Source organism: Polypterus senegalus, chromosome 4, assembly GCF_016835505.1.
Source record: "Polypterus senegalus isolate Bchr_013 chromosome 4, ASM1683550v1, whole genome shotgun sequence".
NCBI classification, from domain to species: domain Eukaryota; kingdom Metazoa; phylum Chordata; class Cladistia; order Polypteriformes; family Polypteridae; genus Polypterus; species Polypterus senegalus.
In genome coordinates this window covers 71,605,785-71,630,372 of record NC_053157.1, presented here as the reverse complement: position 1 = coordinate 71,630,372, position 24,588 = coordinate 71,605,785, and the positions used below count along the sequence as shown (strand labels likewise).

Here is a 24,588-nt window from a genome sequence, read left to right as displayed (position 1 = left end):
ATTGATACCAATTTATGTATCCATCATTATAGCGTCTTATGCTGTGTGATGCAACAGTAGTCATGTTATGAAAGACTGGCTCACAGTATATTTAATAATAATGGCATCTTTTCTTGTGGGGCGGCACGGTGGCGCTGCTGTCTCGCAGTTAGGAGACCCGGGTTCGCTTCCCGGGTCCTCCCTGCATGGAGCTTGCATGTACTCCCTGTGTCTGCGTGGGTTTTCTCCAGGCGCCCCGGTTTCCTCCCACAGTCCAAAGACATGCCGGTTAGGTGGATTGGCGTTTCTAAATTGGCCCTAGTGTGTGGTGGGTGTGTTTGTGTGTTTCCTGCGGTGGGTTGGCATCCTGCCCAGGATTGGTTCCTGCCTTGTGCCCTGTGTTTGCTGAGATTGGCTCCAGCAGACCCCCGTGACCCTGTGTTTGGATTCAGCAGGATAGAAAATGGATGGATGGATCTTTTCTTGTGTATTTTTTTCCTTATCCTTGCCTGTTTAATGATCTACTATTTCATTCAATGATCTCTTAGTGCAAGTGTCTCTCTTACTTCACTTCTGGTTCTCTCTTATGATGAAGGATATGGTAATAAGTCTTTCCTCGCTCATTCACTGTATTTCATAAAAATACTTTTGATTTAACAAAAATCAGTTAACTGCTGAGATGGTGTAATTCACATAATTCAAATGCCATAACTCTATCTATCTATCTATCTATCTATCTATCTATCTATCTATCTATCTATCTATCTATCTATCTACAATTTGCTGTTAATCCGTCGCTCAGGGTCAAAAAAATAAAATAAATAAACATTGAATTAAAAGATATGAAGCTATGTTAACAATAAAGCTAGGCATTGCTTATTAATCATCTAAGTTCATTTCTACCTACTACTGTCTGTATGCAGTATTAGCTATCTACTGTGCAGTAAAAGGATTTTCTGTAGTATTATGTATTCTCCGCTGGTGTCGCTTTGGTTAAACAGCAACTTCGACTTCACCTCGAGGCAGGCACGAGTTCACAATTCCCAGGATGCAACATGAATCAGGAAACCGCTTTAACCAATGAGCTGCAGTTCTGAACTGTAATAAAAATGGCTGTGTCTTCTTTTGGTTGTGAACATTATAAACGTAATTGTTTACTAAAAGTAAGTCTTGTTTTTAACTGTATACTAAAAGTAAGATGAAAAAGAACAAAGGTTATTTATAATACGTTGCAATACTGATTTGTAATATTATGTTGCTATAGCTTTTGCCACGATTCATACTCCCGTTTACGTAAATTTATTAGAGAGGACACGATGTCATTTAAGCGTTAGTGTATTCTTTCGGCTTGTATTAATAGTGAACCAAATTGATTTGAAAGTTGACAGGATAGTTAATATTTAAGATGCCTCATTTGTATTTTCTGGTTTATTGTATTGTACTAAGCAGTATTTGTGACAGAAAAAAGGCTGGCTTGATCGATAACGGATTTAGTGATGTTTTTCCTCAGAGAGGTAAAACGTCTCGACAGTCATTAGAACTGTGATGTTAGACATACTTAGGAGGTGTTTTGATACTGCAGTTATGCGCCTTAGATTATATTTTTTCTGAAGGTACGTATTCTTACGTCTTCAACAATATATATACTATATAATACCACATGCATATTTCTGCACGCTTTTCTTATAATGTTTGTTTTCTTTATTAGCTTGAACATTATGTCACGTGTAACACAGATTTGAAATATATTATTTTTCCTTTTCTAGGCTCCATGCTGTAGCAAATTGTATGTGTGTCGTTTGTGCCATGACGCCAAAGAACAACATGTAATGAATCGTTTTAAGGTGAAAGACGTACAGTGCGCATCATGTCTTAGAACACAAAAGGTAATGTACAGTATGTGATATTTAAATCAGCGCTGATCTGCTGTTTACTCTATTGTTAACCATTCACTTGTGGAGCGGAAAGAAACGAGTTTTTTTATATCCAGACGTAGGCACTGTTTGTGGGTTTTGCCAAAACATGTTGAGATTATATTGAATAGCAGTCTCAGTCTGACGGAGTGTGGGGTTGTTCATGTAGAATTGCACCCACCACGAGGTTGATTCCACCTTTTTTTTTGTAGGTCCACTGTGATAGTTTTCCAAACAGATTAGAGAGAGAAGAATTTATCGGTTTTACTTATGCTGAAACGTATGCATTATCCAAGGAAAAACGGCAGCATGTAGAGCATAGATGAGCACATTAATTATTAACTTGCTGACTTAACATTCTCCTCTGCAGTAGTTCTAAGCAGCCATTACTTTTCTGGGAAAAATAAAAACAAGATATACAATACAGTTTATTTACAGTTTAACAGGCCCTGCCTCTTGACAGCCCCCCAGCCTTGACTCTCTAAGAAGACAAGGAAAAACTCCCCAAAAAAACCTTGTAGGGAAAAATGGAAGAAACCTTGGGAAAGGCAGTTCAAAGAGAGACCCCCTTCCAGGTAGGTTGGGCGTGCAGTGGGTGTCAAAAGAAGGGGGTCAATACAATACAATACAATACACAGAACAGAACAAGTCCTTAGTATAGCATAAAAATAAACATTTTTGAAGTACGGAGCAGAATTTAACAGTAGATGATATCACATAGGGGTGGCGCAGTGGTAGTGCTGCTGCCTCGCAGTTAGGAGACCCGGGTTGGAGTTTGCATGTTCTCCCCGTGTCTGCGTGGGTTTCTTCTTGCGCTCCGGTTTCCTCCCACAATCCAAAGACATGCAGGTTAGGTGGTTTGGCGATTCTAAATTGCCCTAGTGTGTGCTTGGTGTGTTTGTGTGTGTCCTGCGGTGGGTTGGCACCCTGCCCAGTATTGGTTCCTGCCTTGTGCCCTGTGTTGGCTGGGATTGGCTCCAGCAGACCCCCGTGACCCTGTATTCGGATTCAGTGGGTTAGAAAATGGATGGATGGATGGATGGATGATATCACATAATAAGATTTGGATATTTTTAGAGTCCTGGAGACCTCATCCATCAAGCTGCCTCCCCATTTGGCCATTCCACGGCTGAAACGTTGCTTGGCCAGCCAATCCGATGAAAGGACCCCTCTTTCCCATGATTCCTGTGATCCTCCATCAGGGATGACTTTACCATAGGCAGGCAAACAACTTGGCGGGTGGGCTGTGGCACCAATTGCCACATTTGGGTACAGAGAAAAGAAACAGAATAGGTGAGGGTTAGTAACAAATTATAACTATCATGTTACTTATGTTTTAGTGCTAATGACTAACAACAGAGATGCAGTATGCACAGTTAATCAGCACCTCTAGTCAGGATATGCTAAACTGAAGTAGTGAGTCTTCAGCCGAGATTTAAAGGCTGAGACCGAGGGGGCATCTCTTATAGAAGCAGGAAGACCATTCCACAATTTAGGGGCCCTGTAACTAAAAGCTCGACCTCCCACTGTTATTTTATTAATCCTTGGAATCATAAGCAGACCGGCATCTTGAGATCTTAATGTGCGCTCAGGTTTGTAAGTCATGATAAGTTCAGACAAGTAAGCTGGACCTTGGCCATTTAATGCTTTATATGTTAAAAGAAGGATTTTGAAATCTGCCCTAAACTTAACCGGGAGCCAGTGTAAGGATTTAAGAACTGCAGTTATGTGTTCATATTTTCTTGTTCTTGTAATAATTCTTGCAGCCGCATTTTGGATTAACTGGAAGCTGTATAAAGAACAGTTTGAGCAGCCAGTGAACACCGCATTGCAGTAGTCAATCCTACTAGAGATAAATGCATGAATTAATTTCTCACAATCCTGTTTATTTAGAAAGCGCCTTAATTTCCTATCATTTTTAAGATGGAAGAAACATGTTTTGGACAACTTTGTAATATGTGCTTTAAATGACATGCTACAATCAAAGATAACTCCTAGATTGCGGGCTGATTCAGTAAAATTAATTGGGATTCCAACTGAGTTAAATGATGACAGAATATTGCTGTGATCAGCGTCATTCCCCCCAACAATTAACATCTCTGTTTTATCTGTATTTAAAGACAAGTAGTTCTCATCCATCCACTCCTTTAATTCACTAACACAACAAATTAAAGACAACATCGGAGAAACTTCATTTGATTTAAATGAAAGGTATAACGGTGTCATCTGCATATGAGTGAAAATTAACATTATGTTTCCTAATGAGAGATCCCAGTGGAAGCATGTAAAGTGAAAACAGTAAAGGTCCCAGTACTGAGCCCTGTGGGACACCATATTGAACTTCTGTGTATAATGATGGAGTACTGTCTGCACATTTCTGTACATACCGGAATCAATTTGATAAATAAGAACTGAACCAAGCAAGCACGGGGCCTGTAAGCCCAACATCGTTTTCTAGCCTGTGCAGTAAAATAGAATGGTCAATAGTGTCAAATGCTGCACTTAAGTCTAACAACATAATTACAGTGGGGTTTCCTTCATCAGAGGATATCAGAATGTCATTTACAACCCGTGTTAGTGCCGTTTCTGTACTATGACCAGTGCGAAAACCAGACTGGAATTTCCATCCATCCATTTTCTAACCCGCTGAATCCGAATACAGGGTCACGGGGGTCTGCTGGAGCCAATCCCAGCCAACACAGGGCACAAGGCAGGAACCAATCCTGGGCAGGGTGCCAATCCACCGCAGGACACACACAAACACACCCACACACCAAGCACACACTAGGGCCAATTTAGAATCGCCAATCCACCTAAACTGCATGTCTTTGGATTGTGGGAGGAAACTGGAGTGCCCGGAGGAAACCCACGCAGACACAGGGAGAACATGCAAACTCCACGCAGGGAGGACCCGGGAAGCGAACCCGGGTCTCCTAACTGCGAGGCAGCAGCGCTACCACTGCGCCACCGTGCCGCCCTAGTGTAGTCCGTACAGTGGTTAATTTAAAGTTATAATTTAGTGATGTTACATAATAAGTAGTTCTACTTTTGGAGTAGACCAGCTATAGTTAGTTTGCGGCCAGTTGACTCCATGATAGTGGCTGTCCTTCAGAAATTCTAGTCATGGACATTTGACACCCATGTCTGTCAATTTATTTTATAATGTAAGGGGATGCTTAAATATAGTTTTTTTTAGGCCAGCAGCGCTACCACTGCGCCACCGTGCCGCCCCAGACTGGAATTTCTCAAATAAATTGTAATGTGTAAGGTGTGACTGAAGCTGACTGGTGACTACTTTTTCTAGTACTTTAGAGAGAAATGGTAAATTTGAAACAGGCCTATAATTATTTAGTGTGTGTGGGTCTAGGTCTGACTTCTTAAGTAAAGGTTTAATGACTGACACTTTTAGTGCATCAGGTATGGTGCCATTCAATAATGAACTATTGATAATGGTTAAAATAGGCGCTGCAAGAACATCCATGGCACTTTTTACTAGTTTTGTTGGCACTGGATCTAGGGAACAAGTAATGGGCTTCATTTTAGAAATTAAAGTTAAGACTTCCTGCTCAGTTACAGGATTAAAATTACTGAAGTGCTGAATGCAATGTGCGGCAGGGTCTGCTAAGCTAGTATTTGGTTTGTACTGTGATGCTGAGATCTGGGATCTTATATTTTTAATTTTCTCATTGAAGAAGTTCATAAAGTCTGTACTGCTAATATTTGTTGGTATTTTGCACTGTTGATCTGAATTCCCATTTGTTAATTTAGCCACTGTTCTAAACAGTACCCGAGGATTTTTATTATTGCTATCTATTAATGTAGAATAGTATTCTGAGCGAGCTTTAAAGAGGGCTTTTTTATATTTATTAACACTCTCTGTCCATGCAATTTGAAAGACATGTAGCTTTGTTGTTCTCCATCTGCGCTCCAGTTTTCGACACTCTAATTTAAGAGCTCGAGTATTTTCATTAAACCAGGGAGAGTTTCTATGTGCTTTGATCACTTTTGTTTTAAGGGGAGCCACTGTGTCCAGAGCATCTCTCAATGTCACATTATAATGTGATGTTAGCTGATCTAAATGGTTTTCCACAATTACATTTGACTTACTCAAGGTATCTATAAATTTTGAAGCAGAATTACAATCTAGATGTCGCACTCTTTGTTTTAATCTGTGAGTGCGTTTGCATGGGCAGAACTAAATCAAATGTAATTAAGAAGTGATCGGAAATAACTTCATTTAATGGAGTAATATTTAAATTTTGAATTTCAACTTTGTAAGTTATAATTAAATCTAATGTGTGGTTATGATTATGAGTTGGACCTTTGACAATCTGACAAAATCCTACTGAATTTAACAAATAAGTAAAACATTTGCTAAAAGTGTCAGTTTCCACATCGATGTGTACATTAAAATCCCCCATCAGTACTATGTGATCATAATTTATAGCCAAATCAGATAGAAGGTTGCTAAATTCAGTCATGAACAATGAATATGGCCTTGGTGGTCTGTAGACTAGCACTATAATTGTGTTGGAATCTGTTTAAATATTTAAAATGAATACCTCAAAGGATGTAAAGTTGCCTAAATTTTTAGAAGTGATTTGCATTTTGTTACAATGAATTATTCCAAGGCCTCCTCCTCGACCAGAATCTCAGACTTATGAAGGAAAGAGTATCCATCTGGTGACGCCTCAGCCAGGGAAACAGTGTCATATTTACTAAGCCAGGTTTCAGTAAGAAGACACAGATCAGATTTTGTACTTTATATAATATCATTTACTAAAACAGCTTTAGTGCCAAGAGAGCGAATGTTCAATAAACAGCATTTAAAACTGCATGTTTTTTTCTGAACTGGTGATATATTTTTTGTTTTAATTTGAAGTAAATTTCTATTACAGATGCCCCTGGTGGAGGGTCTGGTTTTATCCCTTGGTCTAATTATACACCTTATTTTTTGGTTATCAATTAATTTAAGGTTTGTATTAAGACTAAATTTACTGGATGCCCCACAACAGGGATTATGGGTAACAGCTTCAGGAAAATTAACAGGTGCAATAAACAACAGCCTGTGATTTAAGATTACATGACTGCGGCCTGAATGGTGCTCTAATCAGTCAACCAGGCAGTTTTGCTGCCATATTTTGGGATAATACATAAGATCCCCTCCAGTTAGGATGAAGACCATCTCTTCTGAAAAATCCAGGCCTTTCCCAAAAATCATCCCAATTGTTCACAAACGCTATGCTTTTATTTGCACACCAGGTTTCTAGCCAGCAGTGAAAGGAATGCAATCTGCTATAAATCACATCCCCTCTATATAATCTTGGTAAGGGACCAGATACAATTAAATTCCGACATTTTCTTTTAGCTTTGGTGCATAGAGAGATATGTGGCCTGTCTCTATAATAAACATACTCCAGAGTGTTTGGGGGGTCATGTACTAAATCTATGTAACATACACATTTTGGGTAACTTAAACACAGCAAGACACCATGCCATTTGGTAACATAGCATTGTATATATAATCAAAAGCATGGGTGCATTTCTTTTATGCCATAAGCAGACATGTTCTATTTTATATAAAACTACGGTAAAATGAAAGGAACAGATGAGACCAATTGCTCTGGGCTGGCTTCTTTGGAAGCACAAATGTCAGGTTTTTCTTAACAAATAAGCATTTCTGCCTTTTCACCAGCAAGTCTGTTTCTCTTTTCATTTACTATATTTGCCATAGCTTTAAAAAGGTTTTTACTGTCCACATTGGTCTAAGGTGCCAATCGGTACTCGCGCTCCTTGGCCTGCTTTGCTCTTCCAGTACTGAAGGGTGTTACTATTTCTGGAGAAAGGAAGGTCTTGCTAAGATAGTTACTCATCTGAAAGAAATGAAACATCAATAAGTGTAGAAACATTTACCTGTATAATAATACAAAATAATAAAGTATTATTAGGCTGACCAGATTTGGGGTGAATAAAAATGGAGCAACCCCCTCAACCAACCACTGGCTTTCACAAAAATATGTTTTGACATTCTAAACGTGGTATACAATGATTTGTGTCATAATGGGCATTCTAAGCTTATATAAAGTGTGACCTGTGTCGTATAATGGTCTTTGTATATAAAGTGTGTTCTTTTAAGAGCTTTAGCACAAACTGTTCTACACTGCAGTGTGCCTTTGGATATTGAGAGAATGCAGTATATTGGTGGATGATTTTGTATTAACTCTTTGAGGGCTGAATATTGTTTTAAAAAAACTCCATTTTCTGAAAAGCACACAATGCACTGGTTTCACACATAAATCAACATAAAACGTCTGTTGCTATGTGCTGTGGCTGCTGTTGGCGCCTGTTTGGCATCTCTGGCAGCAGTGGTGGCTCGATGGGCAGCATGAATGCATGGCGGGCCGGCTACATCTCTGCCTTCGCACAGCAGATGGGCGACTGTGGCAGTCACTGTGTGACACAATATGGTTTGTACCTCTCATCATCATAAGTGGTGGTCCTCCTAGGCGAACGCTGCTGTAAGAGTATCGGCTACACGAACGTGTTGAGCACCACGATCAACTTGGGGACCAATAGGCTGATGCTGGTACCTCAATTTCGTTTTTGATCTCCATCTCCAGATCACTTGCATCAAACTCGGAGTGTGAAAAGTCAGAGTCTGATTCCGCGATAATAAAGAAAATGTCCATGGAGTATTTTGCTTTGCACATTTGCTTTAGTCTCGCCAGATGCTGATGAAATTTTCCCTCTTCGCTACTCCTGCACGGCAGGGAATCGACATCAAATCAATAAGGCCACGTAACTTTCCTTCAAGCAAAAGGAGTCGAACTGAAGAGTAAGAGTGAGTTTTGTCTCAGCTTACAGCCGATTACCGTCTTCTGAATTTCGACAGAAGTCAACGTCATCCTTGAAAGTGTTAAAACTGGAGTAGGTCTTGTTTTAAAATCTTTTTAATGTTTAAACGCAGGGGATGTGTCTTTTACAAGACTAATCACACTGTGACATACCATATATATATATATATATATATATATATATATATATATATATATATATATATAGTGCCCTCTAAATTAAATTCCACAGTGACTGGATTGTCCAAAATTGAAAAATCCACAAACTGCACCAGAGCAATGACAATTTTGCAAGCATTCTGGCAAATGTGAATTGTATAAACCTGACAGATTAGAGGAGGTGATGTCTTTAACATGTGGCACATTTTTGCAATGTTTACAACCAAACCCAACTGTTAAGTTATATCTGGCCCTTGCAGGCTGATCCATGGTGCCGACCATAGATACAATCATGATTTTTTTTTATGATGTATTTATTTTACTTTGGCGGCAGTTAAATACGGTTTTGCAGCCACATATGAATTTTCCTTAAGAATGTATTCATACATCTCCAACAATGAAGCAGCAACCACACAAAGTGCAGATTTTTTTTCTCTTGTAGTTCACTGTTGCCCCTTGCATCACTGTCACCAGCTGACATCTCAGCCAGGAGTTTCTCCAGTGCTTCTTGCACTTGTCTAATATATTGGTGTGACAGTCGTCACACTCCCTAGCTGCTTCCGGGAGCCACTTGAACCCATAACCGTCAATAACGTACCTGAGGATGAGACGTTAAAATGAAGACACACATCATCAGCAAGGGGTTGACGCAAACGTCCTAAAGTGCTTTTATTAAAAACCAACAAAGTGAAAAATAGTGCAGTGCATCGTTAAAAGCAAGGTGCTAAATGGAGGTTGAAATACAAATAAGTAATTTCCATAAAAACAAGGTTTAAATCCCAGGTAGGTTTCATCTTTCAAAAATGGATATGAGCTCCAATGCCTCTTTCTAAAATCTGGTGTCTCCTCAGCTTATCCCATCGGAACCTTACAGCATGAGAGGATGCCCGGTGACTGATACAGTCATCCATTTAAACCAGGGTTCGGGTTCCTTCTGCTAGTCTGCTGCCAAATTCTACTCGCCTCTCCCTCAGCCAGTCTGTTGGCATCAAAAGGGAGACAGTGTACAACGGGGCTGCTCCTACTCCTCTGTGTAGCTCAAAGGAACGCCCCTTCTCTACACCCGCACTCGAGCGCAGGCCAGCAGCTCATTTACTTGGGACATATTCCCAATCACATCCCTCCATTCTTTGCCACACATACTCCACACCTTCTTGCCTCTCTCTTCTTCCTTAACCTCCAGTCCTTTGTTACACCTGCAAATGCTTGAATCCTGAATGCTTTGGGAATATATTATTTATTTAAATTGTGCTTTGTCATACATCTTTTATCATACTTTCTCAAAGAAATCGATCTTTTTACCTTGGGTCAAGGACAGTAGATAGATAAATAGTATAGTGGCTCTGAGAATGCGACAACAAAATGTTTTGTGACTACCTCAATCCAAATGTGTCTTTTTCACCATCTGCACTCTGTAGTCTGTGTTGTAACACTAGCTAAGCAGATATTTAAGGGCTTCAACAAAGGAAGCATATTCATAATTATATATGAATGCACACTTGCATCTTCTAAGTTGTTCAAGTTCCACAAGTCCCCACTGATATACCATGAGAGACGCAGGAATGTTGTATCCGGCACTGAATGGCAAGAATGGGCTTCTGATGATAACATTTCACATAGAATACATGCTGTTCCAAAGAGTCATCATCTTGCTGTAGCATTCTTGTTGGGAAGCCTAGCTCTGTTTGTATACCCTGCTCTGAAATGGCAAGATGTGAGTGCCTAAAATGTGTCGGTATTCGTCTCCCAATGACAGTGTAATGCCAGGTGCTTCTCAGGCTCAAAAAGCCTTTCATTCACAGAGAGTTGCAATGTGTCAGGCATGCAGCCTAAACGTGTTAATACCACTTTCTTCTATAGATACTATCATGTTGTGAGCATTGCCACAAAGCACAACTTATACTTTACTTTTTGAAAAGCTTATGCGATGAAAGTTGTAGAGTGAGAATTAGAGAACGCAGTAGCATTTTTCATTAGTCCAGTTTGCCATTGGACTTAACCTGCTCATGGAGCTGACCTAAAGAGGTCCGTAAATCTGTAGTGAAGCTACAGTAATGTCAGTGGCATTGTTTAAAGTTCTTGGATATGTGGAGCAGTCACATCATATAATGCATGCATCATTCTAAATGGTGCAGTAGCTGGCAGAATCCATCGTCCTCAACTATGGAAAGAGGTTATTCATCAAGTGTGATCATCTCCATAATAATAGTAGTTGTGTCTTTAGGTCTTTTGCTGTCTTTAGGAAATGTCTTCATGTTTTGAAGGGATTGCTGTACGAGGCTACCACTAGTGAACCCACTTTCATTTTAGTAGCATTAGCAACTAGAAATTCTGTGTTTTAATTTATGGTGGTTTTTAAGATGGGTAATAAAATTATAGTGTTAAATGATTTAATTCTGTAGCCATCTCACATTATTTCATTTTTGCAGGAGAGCACATACCAACTCTGTTATCTTCTTCCTTTTAACAGAGAAATATGGCCACATAACCAACTACTTTACTATGCTAACAATAGTTGTTCAATCTATAAATAATGCACGTTGTGCTCTTGTATGCAAAACTGGAAAACCCCAATTTAAAATTGTGTTGATCTGTCTATGTTTTTCTGCTGTGGCTTATAAACTTATAAAATATCTTTACTGTAATGTCTGCCTCAACACACAATAAAAAACATTATTTAAATGCTTCAGCGACTGATAACGTTGGTAAGCTTGAATGATCAGTTGTCAATATTGGCCAAACTTTTCACTTTGGACCGATTATTGTTATTTTTTAATGACCATCGGCTGATGAGACTACAACTATCGATATATTGTGCATTTGTAATTGCAGTATTTTACTTTCATTGAAGTGTTTAATGCAGAATTGTTTGTTAAAATAGCAAGGATATTAAAAAAGAGCAATACTTCAAAATGCTAGAAAAAGAAAACCAATTACAGTGTAACACATATAAATGTTTTTACAGCATTTTAATAAAAATTGAAGAAAAAAAAAACTGTTAGTAATTAATAGATTGACATACAAAGGTAAATATTTTAAAATAAATAGCTTGTGCAACAATGGTAGCAATTAGTGTACAAGCATATGTTAGTTGGTGTGAACACCTGCAGACACAGTGGCCTGAAAGACTGTACTTGGGAACCAATTTTAAAAATATTTTTTTTTACTAACACACAAGTGAATATGATACTGAAGCAGCTACTCCATTGTAACATTATCTTTAACATTTGTGTCTTCACTGCTTGTTTATAATTGCCAATGTTTGGATTATGTTAAGGTGGCAAACTCCACATAGAAATGTTTTTTAAAAACAAAATTGGTACAAAAAAAAATAAATGATTTAATCATTTAAAGGGTACTTCACCCAAAATTGATTTTTTATGTTGCTTTACCCGTGTAGTTTGAAGTAATGGCTAACAAAAATATCTAATTTTAATGGAGAACAGAGATAACAAAAGTTTCTGATAGCCTAGGTATTTATGGTGTCCCACTTGACAACAGCAAACATTATCAAAAACATCTATGAAAAAATCTCCTGTTTCTCATTTTGTGTAACCGAAGTATCAAATAATACGTTTGTATGCTCACAATGTCTCAAACACTTGTATTTTTACTAAAATACTGTTAAATAAATCACTTCTGGAAAACGCTCTCATAAAAAAAAATCGAACATGCCCAGGGTCAAAAGAGAATTGTCATTATATTACTTTGGTAATATACCTTGGTATTATTTAGCGTGGTCTGTGAAACTGCATGGGTAAACAGACTTATTCAGGTATGCCCAAGTGTCCTAAGGCGAGCTCAGGGAGGCCAGAAACCTCCCGTGGAGCAGAAGGGCAAAAGCTCTCTTGATCTTGATCTTGATTTTCAGTACAAGTTAAGTTCTCTTCCTGGTAATAATTTTACTCGCTTTTCGCTACCTGTTAATCTTTAGTTGTACATGTTTTTCAGTTTGAATAAATAAGCTGTTACTTGGCTGGACTTCACCTCAAATGCTTGGTTGGATTTTTTTCGTGGATGTTTTTGATATTGTTTGCTGTTGGCCACCATGGATGTCTCTTGTCACTGTTCTATATGAAAACTTGAGATGAAACTTTTTTCTTGGCCCTCGCTATAAAGTATATGAAGTAAGTAACAAAAAAATATAACTTTTGGGTGGAGCATTGCTTTAAAGCCATGGAAAAATGTGTTTCTGAATTTTGTTCTAAGCATAAATATCATCCTAGCACACTTTTCTGAATGCAAAATAACAGAAGAAAAAAAGCATCTAATTAAGTTATTAGATCAACTAGATATATAAGTGACTTATGGATTTATGAAACAGGATGGAATGCAATGGACTACAAACCTATAGCTACAGGGTAATCATGAACTTGTGAACTGCAATATTACAGTATCTCCTGACAATAAATCCAATTAAATCTCGGAAGCTGGAATGGTGTGATTTTTAACTTTATTTTCCAGTGTAGACTTTTCCCAGTTTTTGTCTCTGTACGACTAAACCAGCCTTCAACAAGTTTGCTATAAACATGCTTTATTTAGATAAAAGCAATCTATATCTTGCATGTGGCAGAGATCAATCAAGAAAGTATTTTTATGCTTTTCAAAGTACTTAAAAGTACTCCTGTCTCTCTTCAACCATGACAGTGCAAAATTATTTTTTCTTTAATTTCCATTTGTGCCAATTTTTTTTTTTTTATAATAAATCCTATCTCTTCTAGGCACAGCAAACCTGTGAATCCTGTGGGATTGTGTTTGGGGAATATTACTGTAACATATGTCATCTTTATGATGCAGATAAGCAGCAGTATCACTGTGATCCATGTGGTATTTGCAGGTATGTACAAAGCTGAGCATTTGTAATTTGCAATATCAATTGAATCCACATCAAATCAGCATAAGTAATGTATATCAAGTGGAAAGGATGATATAGAAAATTGCATAAGAGTCCATACAGCCTTTGAGGCCAACAACCTTTCTTGCCTGTTGTTACATTTTCTTAATCAACATTCAGTAACACTCTAAGTTCAAAACCATTTGTATAGAATTACAACTGTCATAATGCTTAATTGTCTTATTTTAAAATTATTGATATTTTTTATAATCGCTTTTTATTCCTTATGTAGAATTGGCCCTAAAGAAAAATATTTCCATTGTGTGAAGTGCAATCTTTGCTTGGCCATTGATCTTGAAGGAAATCATAAGGTATTCTCTCTTTTGTGGTAACTTTTGCGCATATTGTTATAACTGTTTAGCCTGTAATAACCTTATTTATTGTGCCAGAATTTTAACACATCTTGTAATAATTGCAAAAAGAATGCAGAGTAGAAAAGAAAATATAAAAAGCTGAGATGGTGAATATTTGGTTTACGTTTTTACTTGTTGTGTAGAGAGATTTCAAATTATGGACAATGCCATATACTCATTTTTAAAGCATGTCAATTGTGTACATATAGAACTTAAAGGCTATTTTCATACATACTAGCAATACACTTTTTGACCAACTATATTGATAACAGAAATCTGAAGTGATAATTAAACCAAAAAAAAATCTAGTCAAGGACACAACTGATTTCAGTTTCTGGGACCCATCAAGTAAGTTTTAAAAAGCAGCATTAACCATACAAATGTAAAATCCTAAATAAGGTGCTGTGATTTTTAATTGACAATTTTACAGTTGTAGGCTCAAAGATAAATGTATGAAAACAGTACAATGAAAAAGTATATTCCCCTTTCTGGGTATTTGCATTTTGCATATTTTACGTGGTTGAATCTTTTTGTGGGTATTGCATAGGTTAAAGACCCAAAATAGCCCAAAAATAAAAAGGTTACTGTCACCTCGAAATCAACCCAATTTTAAAATAATTAGGATCAGAAGATTCAGTGCTTAAGTTAATGATATAGTCTCATTTATGCTAGCCTGCCCAGTAACAGTCCAAATAAGATTGACCCTAACCATCCAAGTGAAGTACTGCTCGATAATAAGGGAAACAGCATGCAATCTATGAATGCACTGTTTAAATGATCCCTTCTTGTGTCCTTTTTATGAACTTTCATTACAGGGTTGTGGGAAGCTGGAATAAATTTTTTTTTTTTTAAATATCAATGCAGTGTAATATTTTTGTTAAACCTGCAATGCAATTACAATGTCCCAGATACTGTCTGGGTGAAATGTGAGCATTCTCCCTGTGTTTACATGGGTTACTTTTGGAGTGACACAGGTTTCCTTATTTTAAACATACATTTAACATCCAGTACCGGGCTTAACAGCAACTTTTAAAACTGGCTGCTGAAACTGAAAATATGGTTGCCTATGTTTGGAGTAATGGTACTCCAACAGAAAATAAAAATAAACTATTTTAATAACCCTGAACCAACATAGCTTGCCATTGCCAAACTCAACAAAATGAAAAATATTTTCGGACTTCTAACGGCGTTCTGCTGTCTTAAAAGAATACAACCCCAATCACAACAGCATAAGCAACAGAATAGGAATTCCTTACTGGTTGCAACAGATTTTTTTAAATGTAAATATTTTAACATAGTGTGACAATATATAATTGAATTCATTCACACATACTGTATATACAGATTCTGTATAGCCACGTAAACAAAAACATGTAATGCTCGTCTACAGATTTGAATGTAAGGTAAATCTAATAAAAGAAAGAAACCGAATGAGGTCTAATGAACTTGTTACTGCCAATGTTTTTTTTTTTTTTTAAGCTTGTGGGATGGCAGTAGGCATTGCAGGTTTATTACATAACTCTATTATTGTTGGATAAATGAAAAGCTGCACTAAACAACAACATTTTGCTGTCTACAGTATTTTTCATAGTGCAGAAAATGAGTAGACATAAACGAGAAAATGTCCTTTATTGGTCCATCAGTACACAGAGAGTGTTTTACTTCTATTCAGTGGTGTGTCTGATTGATAGGTTTGCAGTAGTGATGCTACTGAACTGATCAGCATGTGAAACTTCTCCAAACTCTAATCAAGCATCTCAAAATGACTGTCAAAGAGAGGACTTAGTGCGATTTACTTGGAAGGCGCTACGTGTGTCATCTCTGGCCACTAATCTTCTTCTGTATGTCTTTTTTTTCCTAAAATATTCAGCAGTATTACTCCTAAATAAATATTGATCAGTCTGTCTTTTATTCAAATAAAAATAAAGGTAATTATTACTAGTACAACATACTTGTGTTTAATTTTAGTAACTTTGCAGTATTGTGAAGAAACAATCAAGAAGAAGTGAACAAATATGTATATAATAAGAGTTGGTATATTCTGATGTGTTATATAATCTTAAATGTATTATCAAATTTGTAGCATCAAATGTCTTCACAGTACAGTAGTTCCATCATGGCTGACATTTCCCAGGTCAATGCTGAAATTAGTTTATCTGTTATGCTGCCACAGAGTTAAAGGGGATTTTTCACATTTATTTTTACAAATGACCCATGAATCCTTGCATAGCAGTTAGCTGTTACACTATTTTTAACATGCTTTATTTGCCTAAAGGAAAGCCAGGGAATGCAGTACACACAAATGCACGTTACATGTTATTTTTATGACACTGAGTAGCTACTGGCAAGTTAAATGTTGATCTACCAGTTACAAGTGATGAGCAAAAACCAGACAGTTCCGATCCTCTGCCAAAAAAATAACATTGAGTCACTAAAGTGATTGGTACTGATTGTAAGCAGAGTCCAAGAATTGGTTGCCAGCTCGCTCATCCTGTTTGGCAGTGACAACTTGGTATCTGTTAATGTCGTTAATCTACCATCACATCTGGCCATCTACTTCCTTAACACAGTGTTGCATGTAAATATTAAAAAAGTAGTACATTCCTGTGGGGAATTTGTTAACATAATAAACTGAAAATCATAACAGACTATGAAAGACAACTGTTTGTGATCCTGTCAGCTGTACCTAATCGGTTTATAAATGTGAAAATAATTACTATTTCTTTACAATAGTTTGGTAGTTGGATTTTTTTAAACAGTAGTACATTGAGCAAATCAGTCTATCAGTATTATTGCCTTTTTTAGCATGATCAATACTTTTTTTTTTTTTTAATTTTAGTGTGTTGAAAATGTCTCCAGGCAGAACTGCCCTGTTTGTATGGAGGTACGTATATATTGTGTGAAAAATTTGATTGAGTTATAGAATAATGTTCCCTCTTAACTTCTCGAATCATACAACAGTAGTATCCTCTTGAACACAGGAAATTTCAATTAAAATAATGCAGAGTGAATAAATTAAGAAATTGAACAGATAGGGTAGTTTTAAATTTATGAATGTCAATTGACGTGCTATAAGAGCAGCATCTAGCAACAGTAATAGTCATCCATTTGTCTATTCTTCCTTTTAAAATTGCTGTGTCCTTTTATTTAGAGGAACAGTAATGCACAGGAATTTGGTGGTCTTGCTGCAGATTTTTACTGGAGTTAATGGACCATTTGCAGACTTGTGTTTTATTTAGTTAAAGGTACAATATTGTTCAGGCTGTGTGCTTTTAGTTATTCTCCTTTTGGAACTCAGATTATTTATACACTTTAGTAGTGCAGGTTTCTATCCAATATTTCACTGTAGTATCCTATTATTCATTATTCTAATAAGAGTACCACTAGGTGCCTTTGAACAGTATCTCCATAGCATGATTATACCTAACTCATAATTTATAGTGGGTTTAGTGTGATCTACCTAGTGTTTGAGTCTGGCAAAAAGGTTAATCCTGAGGTGTAGAATATTAATGTGGTTTGTTTAAATTTAGATACTGGTAGTGGAGTTTGTTTTGGAGAAAGTACAGAAATACTTTAACTGAAATAACTTGTTGGCTGTAGCAAAAGAGGTTCACTGTGTTTTTATAGTCATTTCCGTGTATTTTTTTGCTCAGTGACACATCAAGTGTTTCTTGGATTTCAGTTTTTAAGCTACAATGAAAACTGATTGATTCCCTCAAAATAATTAAGGTGAAACTAAATTGAAAATGAAATGATAGATGCAAATATTTTAGAAATAAACTCTAAAACAATTTAAACTAATCTTGATGATTGTGTCAAGTTCCTGTTTATTTATTTTGCTGCTTAATAACATGCAACTAGCTGTGCATTTTCTGAACCACCTTTCATCAAATATGTTAAAGTATTCTGTTTCCTGGATGATTGTGTGTTTTTTTTCAACTTTCTACTGACGGCTCCTTTGGATGACACAAACCATCTTGTCGTATGTCTCTAGCAGCATTGTTGAGAAAAGGTGTTTTTCACAAGTATGTTTATCACAAAGGAGTAAAACTCAGGCCAGATGTTCTCTGAATCATCTGTCGTTTATTCAGTATTCTATAATCTTATATTTAACTCCTGCCCTAATGAGTTAGGTTTAATGTAACTAATAAGTTATTTGGAGTTAATGGTGGGCTTTTTCCATTTTTTTTTCTGCCTTTCTATCATTTTGCATCAAACTTTCCCTGAAAGAATTAGCTATTTACTTTTTATCGTTGCAGCTCTTTTCATTTAAAAGAACAAACCTTTGCAAACAAGCGTGTATATATTTTCTAACTTTGTCACACATAAAATATGACCACTTCACATTTAAAAATGCACATTAGAAATTTTGTGTTAAAAGTGAAATCCTCCAGTTCCTGTAATCGGTTAGTCGTTTAGTGCACCATTAATTCAAAAGCACGTGAACAGCCTGCTGTTTGTCAATTTTAGTCACAAAGTATCAAAGCAAAAACTAAAAACTTTGAGTAACTTAATAGTAATTCTGTTTAAAGTGCCTTTTATACAGTACTAAGACAACATTTTGACATGCCTTTCTGCTAGGTTAATTATTTTTCTTCCTTCAAACTTTTTTTACAAGCTATTCCTCAGTGTAAATATTTTTGGTGCTAATGAATGTCAAGTGCTATGAGAACTTGCTGCAAACTACTAACCAAAAACATAACCGAATGTTCGTTTCTGTACTTTGATATTTCTATTCAGGGTTTTATTTTTTGTAAATCAAGTAAGGTCTAGCCTGTGTGAGTCTGAATTGGATGGAATAGTTCAGTTGCAGTTCAGTGCCTTTTTTTTTTTTTTTTTATATTCCACTTAAGCAATTACACAGTCTGAACGCAGTCTGAATTCAGCCACATTTTTATATGAATTATATTACCATATAATATGTTGTTAGTGAATACCTCTTGGCATTTAAGGAGATGATCCCTCTTGGAAACTGGGATATACTGTTTTTGTATCTATCTGTTCATTTTGTAATTTAATGTTGGGAATGATTGTTGTTACTATAGCACAGTAATGAATAAAATCACAATTTCTGTCATTAGGAAAATTCTGAATTACCAATTAACATAATATACACATTAGTGATTTGGAAGAAAAGTAGATGACCCAGGAATTAAAATCCGGTCCTTGCAGCTTTGAAATAACTTTAATAAGCTGTCTTCCCCAATATCATGTATCAAGGTTGGAATAGACTAGATTAAATTGTGACTAAAAACAACCTGTTCTTTTATGTGTAAAAGTAATATATATGGGGTTTTTTTTGTTTTTTGTTTTTTTTGTATTTGGTATCTATTCATTTGTTTAGTGCATCAAGTTTGAGTTACAGAGTTTGGTAAAACAATAACTGAAAAATAAAACCGTTTATATAACTGTGTTGCAGCATGCACAATATAAAAGAATAGTTTTTTTTTTTTTTATTATTCTTACAGGTATGCATGTTGCTATAATAAATTTCATGTGTAGTAACTGAATTTCAGGGCTTCCTCATGAAGTTTTAACTTCAAATGCACAGTAATGGAAATAAAATCTTTCCATGAATGCACTTGGAACAGTAGTGTTTATGTAATATTTCAACATATTAAATTATATTGCCTAAAATTTGTTTAGTTGTGAATGTGTACTCTAAACCAAATCATCATGCTAAAGCAAGAATTCCAAAAAGTCAAAAGTAGGTGCAACAGCACTTTGACATGAATGAATATAAACTTGTATATACCTTACACTTTGTTATAGGACAGCAAGTGACAGTGCATGTTTGAATTCTTCTGAGTAGTAATCCAAGCTATTTTGTTTCATTTTTAAGGACATTCACACATCAAGAATAGGCGCACAGGTTCTTTCATGTGGCCATCTTCTCCACAAGTAAGTTCTTTTAGCACATGTTCAGAGAGAGAAAAATATTTCTTACATATTCTTACATAGCACTAATTTTTTTATTATTATTTTTTTTTTTAATACAGAACATGTTACGAAGACCTGGCAAAATACAAGTGAGTTCTAGTAGCTATTTTAGGTTTCTGGTGTTTTACTAGTGCTTCCACAAATGTCATGAGTATAACTTAAGTGATAAATTATTAACAGTGAATGAAGAATTGTTGATATGCAGTCCAGTAATACAAATTTATTGCTTAAAATATTAAGTGTTTTTAATAATTACTTGAGCATGTCATAAAAATTATTATTTTCTCATTAAATAGTCTGATCACTTGTCATTCTTGTGGTATAAATACAGCATAAAACTGCTTTTTCTTCTCCTTAGTTATCATCTGTCTTTAAGGCATTGACATCTTGTTTAAAGACTTGAGATAAGTAATGTACAAAATTACAATCAAAAAGCTTTCTGATGACTTTAAAAAGAATGCTTTACTTAGAAAAATACCAAATTGACTTTCCTCAACCCCTTATTCTTCCCTTGCACCTGAAAGCATTTTGGTTTTACTAATGTTTAATAGAAAACGGGCAACTCTTAATGTTTTTCTTCATCATTGGTTCTGAAGTAACTGTTAATTTCTTTATTTTGGATATCTCAGGGAATATAGGTGTCCTTTATGTAAACATTCAGCTTGGAATATGGAAAACTGTTGGGAAGAAATGGACAAAGAAATATCTCAAACCCCTATGCCATCAGAATTTCAAAATGCAACTGTACAGGTTAGTGAAATTTAACTCTGTGGTGAAAATAATACCATAGTTGTTTAAAAAGGTTTTTAAAGTAAAAATGAAGTCATTATTTATAAATATATGTACTTTGTATACAGTCAATGACGGATTAAATGAAGTCTATCATTGAGTATTCAATACCCATTAAATTATAAAAGAAGTGATAACTGCCCTGTTTCTTAATGACTTCAATATCTTTTAATCTCCTTTTACTAAGTAAAATTTTCAAACCTTTCAATGCAGCCCTGGCTTAAGTACATTATATGAAAGATACTGGATCACTTCCTCTTGTGATGTAATAAAACAAATTCTGTAATTTATTTATATTTATGGCTGTCTAATATTGGCTCATATACCAATACATAACTAAAACATGGTACTGAAACATAATTTTCTGTTGAAAGAACACATTTTTTTGTACTGTTTAGCATAAATGCAGCCATACATTGTATATAGGAATACAGCTGGCTTGAGCAGTACTGATTATTTACTTTCAGGTAAATTTAGAAATACAGTACATAAGAGGACGGACTTAATTTTATGGAAAATTGCTCTGATACAGGTTTATTTTTTAAATTATTGTATCATAAAATTCATTTTAACTTTATATTGTGCTTTGGAGTAAACCATAGTGTTAAGAAGGATCTATAGTTTTATTGCACACAGCCTAAATTATACATAGTTTCAACAGTCATAATTATTAGCAAAGCGTATTTTTTACCCATTTTTATGTTCAGTGAGTAGTGCAGTTTAGTTCACATTTTTAATAAATTGAGACCTGTATCAAGTAATTTATACTAGCAATATGGACTGCTTTACAGATGTCCAGAAAACATGTTTCATTATCCCTGAATGTTCACTAGAAATCCTGTTGCTAAATAAATATGTTGATAAGTAATGTTTAATAATGAATGAAAAATAACTTTGAAAGGAAAGGTGTGTGTGTGTGTATTCGCTCTCTAAAAATTGAAAACTGCAATACTTGTTTTGAGAGATTGTTTAGATGCAAGTGACAAATTGTTTCCAAAAACTTCATCCAAACAGTATAACTGCAGTGCTAAGGGATATACAATCTAAACCTGGTACAATGATAGCCCACAGATTGGAGCACAAAAGAAAACTGATTTCAAGATTGTACATCATAAAACACCAAATTTTATTTTTTGCTTTATTTAGCAGAAAGACTTTTTGTAAAGATTTGTGTGTTGTACTCCCTACATATCAGTCATCTGAAGCTGCTTTATTACATAAGCAGAATAATAGCCATTTATTTTTGGGTGTGTAGTTTAGGTGCAATAATGCCAAAATAATTGTATTGAATATTAAAAACTACACAAGTTAACAGATGGATCAAGTAGATCAACATAGTCCATATAACTTTGTTGGAGGGCGGGGGATATTATAAACTAATCCTACCACAATAATAAACTGAGTATGCTTGGAAATTCCATGCATCTAGTGCCTGTAATTTTTAATGTTATGGATGTTAAATATTTCTAGATTTATTACAGGATTTTTAAACATTTGTTCCATTTATCTTCTCTTTAGATTTTGTGCAATGATTGTCAAACCCACTGCACTGTAATTTTCCATGTGCTGGGACTAAAGTGCAGCAATTGTGGATCATACAATACTGCCCAGAATGGAGGATTGTCTTTTCAGCCATCACAGACTTGACAAGAAGACTATTTTGCTCATGTTTCATTTTTTTTTTCTTGTAAACACCAGCAATCAAATTAAAGAACTATAGAGTGTATATGCCTTGCTTTCAGTTTACAGTCCCATTTAAATATTCATTGATCAGGTTTTAGTTTGCATGCGTGCTTCTGTAAATTATATAATTTTAATAACATGTCTTTTATTGGTTAGTATGACATCTTCTATTTGTCAAAACACCATGATTGTGTACTTTACGCATAGAAAGTAAACAGAGATTCTCCCAAACAGCCTTCTTTTGAAGGGTATTGTTCTTCGCATGTTTGTTATTCTAAACGCTAAACTACAGAAAGGCATTTTATTTAGTTTTTCCTTCTGTCCAATGTTGGACATTATTGTGTGTTGTAATGTTTTTTTCCCCCAATTATGTTCTTATAAGGGGTGATTTACAAAATAATGATTATATTTTTATTCCCTATTACTGCATTAAATAATTGAGCATCTGAAGTCTTACTAGTTATACTTTAAGTAGTGCTTTATTTACTAATTATGTCTTCAGGTAATGATTTTAATCTGTTTCTTGCTAACTGTCCTAATATATTTTTGTTTCAGCTGATCTCCACATGTCTTATTCTCCATACCCATGTAGTTTATTTGTTTGTTTGACATTTTAGTTATGCAGTCTGTTGTCTTAAGTAAGTGGATGGATATATAGACCGTATCTAAATGTACCACTGTTTGGAAAGGAGTTCTTTGTTATACTGACATGATTAAAACATTTGCTTCTCCCTCAGAGAGAACTGATCCCAGTCAAAACAGTTATTCAGTTTGAGAGTAAGATAAGTGCATATTCTTTTATTTCATCGATGTAGATGACCAGTTCCCATCTCCCATTGTGACGACTCCAGTGTACTGAAGATCCTCCAGGCTGCTGTGGACCTTTTTGACCAGCGAGTTAGGTGGTGTTCCAGGTGTGCTACCTCAGCACTTCATGGAAGGCAGGTTTACAGCAGATAACCTGCTCAAACTGGTTAAGCTGCCAGTCATGCAAGGACACTTATCCATCTGACCCATAAAGAGTTCTGTATAGAGGTTATAATTCAGGTGGTTGTGGCTTGTTCGCAATCTGAATATTGTGACAGGCTTTCTACTGATCAGCAGGTAGCAGGGATCTGTGCTATTGTATTGAGGGTGCTACTGTAACAACTTGCTTAGGTATTTGGCCTTGATAGTCCTCATTTTTAGAAAAAAAAAAATCACAGATGTAGTGATTATCATCGCCTTAATTACACATAACAAATGTGTTTTCTAGCATTAACAACGAACATACAATAATGGTGCAATCAATATCCATTCTGCATGTTGTGAAATACGTGGACATCAGTATATTGGCAGTTATATTGGAGGGTCGCTAATTAAAATGACTTGCTTTAGATAGTGTAGTCATTCCTTCCATCCATTTTCCAACCTGCTGAATTCAAACACAGGGGGTCTGCTGGAGCCAATCCCAGCCTATAACAGGGCAGGGACAAATCCCAGGCAGGGTGCCAACCCACCGCAGGACACACACAAACACACCAAGCACACACTAGGGCCAATTTAGAATCGCCAGTCCACCTAACCTGCATGTCTTTGGACTGTGGGAGGAAACCCACACAGACACGGGGAGAACATGCAAACTCCACACAGGGAGGACCTGGGAAGCGAACACGGGTCTCCTAACTGTGAGGCAGCAGCGCTACCACTGCGCCACCGTGCCGCCCTAGTGTAGTCCGTACAGTGGTTAATTTAAAGTTATAATTTAGTGATGTTACATAATAAGTAGTTCTACTTTTGGAGTAGACCAGCTATAGTTAGTTTGCGGCCAGTTGACTCCATGATAGTGGCTGTCCTTCAGAAATTCTAGTCATGGACATTTGACACCCATGTCTGTCAATTTATTTTATAATGTAAGGGGATGCTTAAATATAGTTTTTTTTAGGCCTCATCTTAGAGTGTCTTGTGAATAGTTGAGTACCTGCTTTAGTTTGAGTATTTTAGGTACCTGCACAATGCTTTCATCAAGTGGTTTTGGCACAATT

The 24,588-nt window shown here is 36.0% G+C and overlaps 1 protein-coding gene across 1 annotated transcript; it reads left to right on the top strand.

Moving 5' to 3' along the window:
* The first annotated feature begins 1,036 nt into the window (after nucleotides 1-1,036).
* On the top strand, nucleotides 1,037-23,309 carry rchy1 (ring finger and CHY zinc finger domain containing 1). Its single transcript, XM_039750852.1, has 9 exons — nucleotides 1,037-1,142; nucleotides 1,746-1,865; nucleotides 13,627-13,742; nucleotides 14,032-14,110; nucleotides 16,992-17,036; nucleotides 19,995-20,053; nucleotides 20,152-20,181; nucleotides 20,722-20,842; nucleotides 22,400-23,309. The coding sequence occupies exons 1-9, from the start codon at nucleotides 1,089-1,091 to the stop codon at nucleotides 22,526-22,528; spliced, it is 753 nt and encodes a 250-aa protein (XP_039606786.1). The 5' UTR covers nucleotides 1,037-1,088; the 3' UTR covers nucleotides 22,529-23,309.
* The last annotated feature ends 1,279 nt before the right edge of the window (nucleotides 23,310-24,588 follow it).

What these genes read in the sequence shown, in the direction of transcription:
- rchy1 (XM_039750852.1), top strand. Translation starts at nt 1,089, where the DNA reads ATGGCTGTGTCTTCTTTTGGTTGTGAACATTATAAACGTAATTGTTTA. An exon ending in GATCCATGTGGTATTTGCAG is followed by an intron (nt 13,743 to 14,031) that starts GTATGTACAAAG and finishes TTCCTTATGTAG; the next exon opens with AATTGGCCCTAAAGAAAAAT. An exon ending in TTCAAAATGCAACTGTACAG is followed by an intron (nt 20,843 to 22,399) that starts GTTAGTGAAATT and finishes TCTTCTCTTTAG; the next exon opens with ATTTTGTGCAATGATTGTCA.